This window comes from Armigeres subalbatus, unplaced genomic scaffold, assembly GCF_024139115.2.
Source record: "Armigeres subalbatus isolate Guangzhou_Male unplaced genomic scaffold, GZ_Asu_2 Contig141, whole genome shotgun sequence".
NCBI classification, from domain to species: Eukaryota; Metazoa; Arthropoda; class Insecta; order Diptera; family Culicidae; genus Armigeres; species Armigeres subalbatus.
The window spans coordinates 550,474-561,092 of record NW_026942188.1 but is presented as its reverse complement, the minus strand read 5'-3'; the positions used below and the strand labels follow the sequence as shown (position 1 = coordinate 561,092).

Below are 10,619 nucleotides of genomic sequence, written 5' to 3'. Positions count from 1 at the left end.
GTTAATGAATATTGAGCGTCGAAAATGTTACTAACTTAAAATATTTCACTATTCCATTTACTTCCGCTATATTCAGGTCTCGATGAATAATATCCATGGATATATATAGATCTTTTGATTATTATGTAGATCTCAATCAAAGTTCGTTACTGACCGCAGCGAACAACTGATTGAATTCGATGAAATTTCAACGTCTCAATATCCCTCATCGTCCGCACTCGCCTTCGCCTTCAAGAAACTAAACAGCTGTTCGCAAACAATCCCCTCACGTGGTGCCGGTTTGAAAACAATCCGCTGGTAGAAGTGAGACATCAGCAGTTGGGTCCACTCTTTCCACAAAAGGAACATGCGCACTCGGGGCCAACACGCCGTGATCAAAATATCGACCCGTTTCTGTCGATTTTGCACAAATTTTCACCCTCGGTCGCGGTTGTTGGGTTACACGGTCTCGCTGCGAATCAAGTAGAACCAAGTGTTTCCATTTATAAATATCGTTCTCGTCGCGATACGTCGCGGTAGCGTAATGTTCCGGTTTGGTTTGAGTGCAGTAATCTTGCTGGGATCGATTCTGGGACCGGCGCTGGGTCACTACAGTGGCCCGTTCCTGTTCTGGGGAGTAAGCGATTTGAAGGACGTCGAAGTGTCCGCACTGGAGGCGCTCGACGATAAGTTTCTTCGGGACTTGTACTCGAATGCGGCCGCGGTGGTGGTTTTTCTGAGAAATGGAACGGCAAAGCTGAACGACGATAACTTCCCCAGCTTCCGGAGAGTGCTCGAGAAGCACGAGTATGTGTACAGTGCCCAGGAGGAGCTAAGCTCCAACCCATTGGATTATAATGTCAATGCTGAGGTAAGCTAATGAAGTGGAAGAAAGATGTTTGTCGTACAATGATGTGCATTTATCTCTTAACTTTCTTTGTGGGTATGATTATGGATTAGATTTTTATAGAGATGTGGCTGAATCAAGTCTAGCATTGCATAATTGTAAAACACTGGAACGATCACTTTGTCATAAGAAACGTTTGTAAAATTCCATTAAATTACACCACTTGATTGTTTTTTTTGACAGATACATATTTCGACCTCAACAATAAGATTGTCTTTGTCAAGTTAAGTACGAGACACTGAAGACGACCTTACTGTTGAGATCGATATACGTATCTCCCAAAGGTACAATCAAGCGGTGGAATTAAATGAAATTGTACGAACTCGTCTTAAATTAATACATTCCACTAAAAGCTCAAAATAATTTTCTTATCAAACTAGAAACGCTGGTAATGTTGAAAATCATGATTTGATTGTTGTCTTGTACCTGAGAATAGTGCAATAAAAACAAACCGAGAAAACGCTTTTCAACAAAGATGCAACCAAAATGGATGGATGCTTGGTTCAATTTTGATGTCAAAATGTGTCGAAAAAATCAGGCTTAGGAATAGAGGGAAAGCCTATATGAGCAGCCCGCCTATCCTCATCTTCAAGGATTATTACTCAGCTGTATTTCACTTGTATTATTATGTTTCTAATGATATCAATAATCTGGACCTTCAATCGATAATACTATTCGATATCTGTATACGACAATGCAAACGGTGAGAAGTATGCTGATTCAAAAATGCTTAGATTCGGAAAGATATATTTTACGGTCAATTCTTTTAAACATATGCTATATGCATAAAAACCGGTACCAATGATAAGCTCAACGACCTTGCCCCCAGGAAGTTATAAAATATCTACAAAAGATGATTCAAGAGTTCTTCCATAACTATATTGAAACTTGGTTCATGGAACTTCTGCATCGATTCCGAGCTTACCTTATGTTAAGTCTGTTCACGATAAATTTTGGACACTTGGATAATGTCCGAATGACTAGAAAAGAAACATGTTGAAAGCATTACGTAATGTGGAGATATTCAGTTGTAAGGCCTATGCAGCTTTTAGGACGAGGATGAGATGAAAAGCCGAAGGAACTGATTGAAAACCAGCACACGGTGATCGAAGAACTGGTCACTAAAGTGCGCAAGCTCCAAGATCAAGATGAAACACGGAGCCTTCATGTTCTTGGAGTTTTTAATATGTTTTGGCAGAAAATTCGTCAGCACCAATTCCCGAAAAATCGTATCGAACGTAGTCTAACGAAGCCCCAAATAACAAGCATTATTGAAAAGTCGTCTTCCAAAACTCTCAATCTTCTTACTCATCTAGGAAGCGTTGCTTGAGTAATTTTAGGCCTCTTTAAATGTGGAGCATTCAAATTTGAAGGCGCCACAAGCCAAAAATTGTTTGCTTCTGGAAGAATTTCAGCACAATCTCGAGTCAAATTGTGCAATGTGTGAGCAGTTGGACAATAGTTTGATGGTGATGTGTGGTCACTGATCAATGACAGCAGTGGTTTCATTTCAATTGCGTGGGTGTAGAAGCAAGTGTCGCGGAGCGAGTCGTGTGTTAAATGTGCAGGTCTCAGGGCACGGGATCCGTTGAAGTCATCGCTCCCAAAGTCTGACAATAATGCTGCCCCAAATGATCAACCCGGTGATGCAGAGCTTCGGAAGCAAGTGCAGTTGTTGCAGAGGGAAATAATGGCGCAGCAAGCACACTTTGAACAGCGGATGAAGAAGATGGACGAAAATTACAGGAAGGCTCTTTGGAGTCAACGCTTGGAATGGTAGCACGAGCAGTTTTCAATGCAAAGAAGGAGGCAAGAAGAAAGGGCAGTGTTCTGTTATCTGTAGCTCTTAAGTTGGCTGATTTAGAGCAAGTTTACCTAATTGGATTAGGGTGTACCTCAAAAAACAGTACTTTTGATCTACTTTTTTTGTTTTAGATTTCTCGAAAAAGTCGTCTTCAGGTGACTTTTAGAGCTCAAAAAAATGCAACTTTTGATGGGTAAATATGCTCAATATCTTTTTCCGATCAAAAGTTATAATCGTTTTTCTGTCAAAATTACATTTTTTTCATAAGTTGATATCTCCGGTTAGGGCAAACCAAAAAAATATATTTACACGGCATTTGAAAGAGAAATTCATATTCTTTATTATGTCAAAAAATTGGGGATATGTTATTTTTTATCTCAAGTTTTACCAATTTTACTAAAATCATGTTTTTTCAAATAAATTGATATAACTCGACAACGGAAGAAGATACAGATTCTTATAGCAAAACACGTGTTTTGAAAAGCCCCAAAAGTCATCAGAAGGTGACATTCTCAAGAAATGAAAAATGAAATTATCATCGGATTGCAAGATTTACGATGCATTTGCGGTCTGAAGCATACTTTTCAGAAACAAATTTTGTTCTACAAAGTTGTTCTGGATACTTAGGCCCTTATTATAGAGTTACCGAAAAATAGGGTGGGCTATTTTATAAAAATGTAAAATTTATTTTTTATTTTGCGGAATATTGACATAAAATGTTCTACAAAGTTGTAGCGCAGCTTTTTCCAATCAACTTTGTTATATAAACTTTTTATGTAGCTCTTAAGCTCACTTGTTTAGAGTAATTTTACTTACCAGGATTAGGGTGTCCCTCAAAAAACAATATTTATGATCTGCTCATTTCATTTTTTATTTTTCACGGATGTCACCTTCACCGTGTTTTTCTATAAGAATATCGTCTTCTTCATTTGTCGAGTTATATCAATTTATTTAAAAAAAACATGATTTAAGTAAAATTGGTGAAACTTGAGATAAAAAATAACCTATCCCCAATTTTTTGACATAATAAAGAATATTAATTTCTCTTTCTGATGCCGTGTGAATATATTTTTTTGTTTTGCCCTAACCGGAGATATCAACTTATGAAAAAAAATAATTTTGACAGAAAAAAGATTATAACTTTTGATCGGAACTTTTTTTTTAGTGAGCATATTTACCCATCAAAAGTTGCATTTTTTTTAGCTTTTGAGCTGAGTCACCTGAAGACGACTTTTTCGAGAAATCTAAAAAAAAAAAGCAGATAAAATATTGTTTTTTAGGTACGCCCTAATCCAATTAGGTAAAATTATCCTAATTCAGCCAGCTTGAGAGCTACATTAAAAGTTTTTTAGCAAAATTGATTGGAATAAGCTGCGCTGCAACTGCAACATGTCAATATTCCGAGAAATAAAAAAAAAACCTATTTTTTGGTAGCACCATAATGATGGCCTTACTATTTCGAACAATTTTGTAGAACAACAGTTTTTGCCTTTCTCGTACAACTAAGTTGTACCGAAAGGCCATCATTTCACTCCGAAAACGAACTTTTTATAGAAGCCTCTGAGACCCATAGTATTATATACCAATCGACTCAGCTCGACGAGCTGAGCACATGTCTGTCTGTCCGTGTGTATGTATGTGTGTATGTGTGTGCACAAAAGCTATAAAAAACATTAGACAACTTTTCGTATAGTAATCCTTAACCGATTTTCTCGCAACAAGTTCCATTCAACAGGGGACAAAGCCTTGTTGATCACTATTGAATTTTATAACGAACGGTCATTGCATTCAAAAGTTATGAGAAAAATGGTACATCGGACCATATAAACCCCATATAAGGTTGGTGTCTTAACTAAATGTGAGAAAGGCACCACCAACGCTAGGTGGATTAATCTGGGTTTTTCTAAAAAATATAGTTTTGGCGTAAAATTCATCTTTCCGCGTAAATCTGTTTCCTGGACCATAGTGCAATGTATGCTGGAGCCATTCCGAAGGCCCATTCTACAGTGATTTGGTCGTCGAAGAGCAAGCAAGTCGCCGAAGGTGTGGATCATCAATTACATTTGGAGCTGAAGTTATTGGATGAGAACCAAGCAATGGAAAGAAGGCATATCGAAGAACGACTTGCATTTCTACAGCGATCCAGGAATAGGAATGAGACGGGAGCAGTAGGTGGAGTAAGATCTCAGCCAAATACACAGTCCGCAGGCTTCGGATTAACGATTCCAAACGCAACGGATACTGCTCATGCCTCGTTTAATGTCTTCAACGACCTGAGCAGAAGTCAGATTGCAGCTCGACAGGCAGTGGCTTGTGATCTTTCTGTATTCGCCGGTAATCCAGAGGAGTGGCCTTTGTTCTACACAAGCTACCAAAGTTCGACCAGAATGTGTGGGTATAGTGATGAAGGTAACGCTGTCAGATTTTGGAGACTGGCTGGGGAAGTTAGTAGAAGCAGCTAGCTAGGTAACATTACCGTCGAACAACGCATTCTGAAAGGGTGAGCAATGAAGCCGGAGAAACGAGTTTATGAACGTACATAGGGACACGGCAGATTCGGAATCGGGAATGGTGCCTAAGTCAGATGCAAGACCTACAGTTCGAGAATGTGTTGTTTGTACACAAAATTGCAAATCGGTCGAAGCCTGTGAGCGGTTCAACTCAATGTCTATTAGCGATCGTTGGTCAGTGATTCAAGAGTTGTTACGTTTAGGTTTTGTTCAGCCATTATAAACCACTACGTCTTAGAAAATTAGCAAACTAGTAGGAGCGACAAAACAAATTGAACCACGCACGCCAAAGAAATCCATTACATCATCATACCAAATGCGTCAAATATTCGAAGCATTATCCCGTTCTTGTAAGTCGTCAGAAGCAACCGTCGTTTTAAGGTGATTATAGAATGAAGCCCGTGGTGAATTTCAAATTCACCACACGCTTATCTACATACATTACCAAAACCCCAAATCTGGCGTAATAGTTTTCGTACAGTGCCGAAACTCAAATTATGATTGTCCAGCATAACGAAGCAAACGATCTACCATAAATTCAGCCCCATACGCGTTACGGTTCTTTCATCTCGTGCTCCTGAAAAAAATATAGGAAAAGCACGTGGTTTACAAAATGGCCGATTTCTGGCTTCATTCTATAATCACCTTAAATACACTCCGAGCAGCCCATCCCTGCAGCGAATGAGAGGAACACTATTCGAAATAAGAGGCCGACACCGTTTCGTTTTGACGTTTGTGCTTCCGCTGGGAGAGAGAAAAGAAAAAACACAAAAACTGCTGGAAAAGGCAGCCGTCTGTTCGCAGGCAGGCGAATAAAAAGTGAACCGCTGACAAATACCGGCCCCGAAGGGTGAGTTTTTTTTAAATAAAATCTGTGGGAAGACAGACCTTCATTACTGTTGCCTCAACAGGGCCTTTGTTACCATCCGGATCACTCCGAACAACGCGGGAACCCATCGCCGGACAGAAGAGGCGGAAAGCCGGCGAGTGAACGACAGCCCAGGGCTAACAGCGAGCGCTATCGTCCCACAAGAGCCAGGCAGAGGCGGCCCGGGAGGCACCACCGACTGAACGCGATCGAGGATCGGCAAAGATTCGTCACTCGTTGCAGCGGGTGAAGAAAGCATCATCGAAGACGAGCGCGGCCAAAACTCCCTCGGAGGGTCCCCATCCAGTAACCCGGTCGCACTGGACGGCCAGAGGGGTCCCCAGCAGAGGGATTGGCGTGCGGAGCGAACGAGTGTCTATTGTAGGCAAGGATGTCGACGAGAGGCGTGCGTGGAGCGGCGGCAGGTAACCGACCGCAGAAAGTGTCGTCGCTGTAGGGGGACGCCCCGACGGTACCGTGAGTACGGAGAAGAAACCGTGAGTAAGAAGACTGAGGTGTTTTGTAAAGTAGGAAGATAGAGAAAGAGGAGTGAAAGGGAAAGAAGATAAGATGACTAGGAGGTAGGAAGTAACAGAGGAAAATGGGTGCATTACCCTAAATACATGTATTAAATTGAGATTTGTGGTTATTTGATTTGTGTTGGTGCTTTGGCCCTCCAGTCTAATTGCTTCTTTTGTCCGCTTTGGTAGTTCTGCTCTACCCGCTACCGGAAGCTCGCAATAGAGTTCAAGCTATGCAGAAAGTACTCGCTCAAGCATTTCGGATCTTATCAAGTTCGAATGCCATGTGGCAGAAATGGATGTAGCTTTATGCATAATCAATTGTTGCATGCAATTAAGATACAAGCCGGCTGCTGTTCTCACACATTCGACAGAGACATCTGAGGAAGTCAACATCGAGACAACATTGCTATGCTGTATCACCCACATCACCACAAACAGCAAAGGCCTATTCAAATACGTTGCCGTTACTGTGTATGACCGAGGATGACGGCTGGTCTTCTTCGTTTATGGAACAGAGTCTGTTGGATGAATTAAACATCGAAGGAACAGCTTGTCCATTGTTCTTGAACTGGACAGCAGAGCAGTGCCGTTACGAGGAGAAGTCGGCAATCATAACAATGAAGATTGCAGGTGTGCAACATGGAACGAGAGTCTACGAGATGCCGAAGGCTCACACCGTTCAGAGCTTGGCCCTTCCACCACAGACAGTCGCGATGTCCCAACTCTCTTCACGGTACCCTTACTTGAAAGACCTGCCGATTAACTAATACGAAGAAGTTTCTCCAAGGATCTTGATCGCAGTCGACGATTGTCACATAGTATTATTTATTTATTCAGACTAAGGCCGAAGTGGCCTGTGCGGTATATAAGAGTCTTCTCCATTCGGCTCGGTCCATGGCTACACGTCGCCAACCACGCAGTCTACGGAGGGTCCGCAAGTCATCTTCCACCTGATCGATGCACCTTGCCCGCTGCGCACCTCGCCTTCTTGTGCCCGTCGGATCGTTGTCGAGAATTATTTTCACCGGGTTATTGTCCGACATTCTGGCTACGTGCCCGGCTCACCGCAGTCTTCCGATTTTCGCGGTGTGAACGATGGATGGTTCTCCCAACAGCTGATGCAACTCGTGGTTCATTCGCCTCCTCCACGTACCGTCCGCCATCTGCACCCCACCATAGATGGTACACAGCACTTTCCTTTCGAAAACTTCGAGTGCGCGTTGGTCCTCCACGAGCATCGTCCAGGTCTCGTGTCCGTAGAGGACTACCGGTCTAATCAGCGTTTTGTAGATTGTCACTTTGGTACGGCGGCGAACTCTATTCGATCGGAGCGTCTTGCGGATTCCAAAGGTACGTAAGATTTCCAGCCACAATGCGTCTCCGAATTTCTCTGCTGGTATCATTTTCGGCAGTCGCCAGTGAGCCCAAGTACACTAATTCTTCTACCACACAGAAAATAATAATGAATAATAAACAGCGCGTAAAACTTGAAATGCGGAAATTTACGCTATTCTATGCTGAAATGGCCCTCTTCCGCACAATATTACTTACAACTTGTATGCAATATCGACTATTCACGTCAAATATTGTATACATTTAGGCTACTTCTCGTGTGGAAGTACGCTAATAATGACGTTCCATGTATGTGCATGATGTTCAGCATAAATTTTAGTGGATTTTTCTATCTGTGCACCTCGATTTCGTCACCACCGATGCCAACTCGCGGTGGGTGGCTCACATTGTCTTCTCTTGAACCTCTTCCTATCATGTACTTCGTCTTCGACGTGTTGATGACTAGTCCGATCCGCTTGGCTTCCCTCTTCAGTCTGATGTAGGCTTCCTCCATCTTCTCAAAGTTACGTGCCATAATATCTATGTCGTCGGCGAAGCCAAATAGCTGGACGGACTTATTGAAAATTGTACCACTCGTGTTAATCCCTGCTCTTCGTATTACCCCCTCCAAAGCGATGTTGAATAGCAGACACGAAAGACCATCACCTTGCCGTAACCCTCTGCGGCTTTCGAAGGGACTCGAGAATGCCCCTGAAACTCGAACTACGCACATCACCCGATCCATCGTCGCTTTGATCAACCGTATCAGTTTATCCGGAAATCCGTTTTCGTGCATCAGCTGCCATAGCTGGTCCCGATCGATTGTATCATATGCGGCTTTGAAGTCGATGAATAGATGATGTGTGGGCACGTTGTATTCGCGGCATTTCTGCAGTACTTGTCGAATGGCGAACACCTGGTCCGTGGTGGAGCGTTCGCCCATAAAACCCGCCTGGTACTGCCCCACGAACTCGCATTATCTCTTATATTGTTCGTAATTATTGGTTTTCTAGGCGGCTTATTGGGCCTGCGCAAACCTCCTGTCTCGCCGGAGGGCCGTCGTGTCAGGGCTGTTTAGCGTCCCACCTAACACCAGGACTTGGGCTTGGGCGCTTTGAGCGGCACACGGTCGCTTTGGTGGGGCCTACTTGCGGATACATGCAGCTTTTTATAGAGGTTTAACAGGGCCCACTGTCAAACCCCACCACATCCTAGGCAGGCGCCACAACTCGCATATGGCCTGGGGAGGGATCGTCAAGCCCTTGGACATAGTCCCTGCTGCCCCGAGGTCACATAGGTTTTGCATTAAACAGTAGGGAAGGAAAATCGGACCAACCAACGGCAGCCAAGGCACGCCTCGGCTGGATCGTCTACGGTCCTTGTGCAGCAATACCAAGAATCACGAAGGGAGCCTTCAATGCATTCCATGGTCTTCAAATATGTTCGTGTAGTAGCGACGGAGAAACCAGCCTGAACGCAGCGTTGAAAGAATATTATTCGATTGAATGTTTAGGAATCTACAAGCCATAGAAACCGTTGTTGTCAAAAGATGATGAGCGCGCAGAGAAGCTTCTTCGATCGAAAACTAACCTGCAGAGCGGACTACTGTGGCGGTTCGACAATCCAACGTTACCGAACAGTAGAGGCATGGCTATGAAGCGATTGGTTTGTTTAGAGAAGAGAATGGATCGTGAATCACAGCTGGCGGACACGTTACGAGTCAGGATACAGGAATATTTGCAGGAAGGGTACCTATCTGAAAAAATAGCTCCTGCTGAAGCGGCAGTGAAGCATCCAAGACACTGGTATCTGCCTATTTTTCCCGGTAGCTAATTCCGTGGACGAAACTTGGACCACCGAAAGGAGTTTAAAACTGGGTTCGGAGATCGCTGCAGAGAAAATTCTGGAAATATGGTGGAACACTGGGACAGACATGTTCACGTTCAAGCTTTCAGCTCGACTATATGAAGAATTAATTTCCGGACCGAAGATACCAATCCTCTTGGGTTGCTTGATGAAAATTCTTTTGCAAGAAGTGTGGCGATCCGGTGTAGGCTGGCATGAATAACCCATAATCGAGCAAATTCAGGTGCAACGCTGCTCTCGGGTGAAGACTACACTCGGAGAAACATTTTTTTACGTATTTCTGGACGCAAGCAAAAATGGATATGCAATAGTAGCCAATCTACGGTTTCAAGAAAACAATGTGATTGAGTGTGCACCAATAGATGCGAAGACACGTGTGGCGCCGTTGAAGTATTTGTCCATACCGCGCCTTGAATTGCAAGCTGCCGTCATCGGATCTCGTCTGGCGAAGAAGATCTGCGAGTCAAATCAGATAAAAATTAGAGAGCGTTTTTTCTTGTCAGACTCGAAAGGCACAGTTTGCTGGATTAGAAATGATAATCGACGCTGCAGCTCATTCGTTGCAGTTAGATTTGGCGAGATTCTAGAGACTACCGAGGTAAGCGAGTGGAATTGGATTCCAACCAAGTTGAACGTGGCGGATGAAGGTACCAAATGGCAAAAGTTACCTGATTTATCACCGGAAGGTCGTTGGTTTCGAAGCCTAGAGTTTCTACACCTGAAGAAGTCTTATTGGCCACAGTTCGAAGCACCTGGTACGACATCTGAAGAACTTCGTGCAAATGTTCTGCACCACACCAAGAACCGCTGGTGAGAATAGAAAACTTCT

General features: G+C 43.3%; 1 protein-coding gene across 1 annotated transcript in view; it reads left to right on the top strand.

The window, feature by feature from the left end:
* The first annotated feature begins 392 nt into the window (after positions 1-392).
* LOC134202784 (uncharacterized) overlaps positions 393-10,619 on the top strand; it is a 63,234-nt gene continuing 53,007 nt past the window's right edge. Inside the window, exon 1 of the mRNA XM_062677777.1 lies at positions 393-850. Coding sequence (XP_062533761.1) covers positions 524-850 — 327 coding nt within the window. The 5' untranslated portion in view covers positions 393-523. The remainder of the gene's footprint in view (positions 851-10,619) is intronic.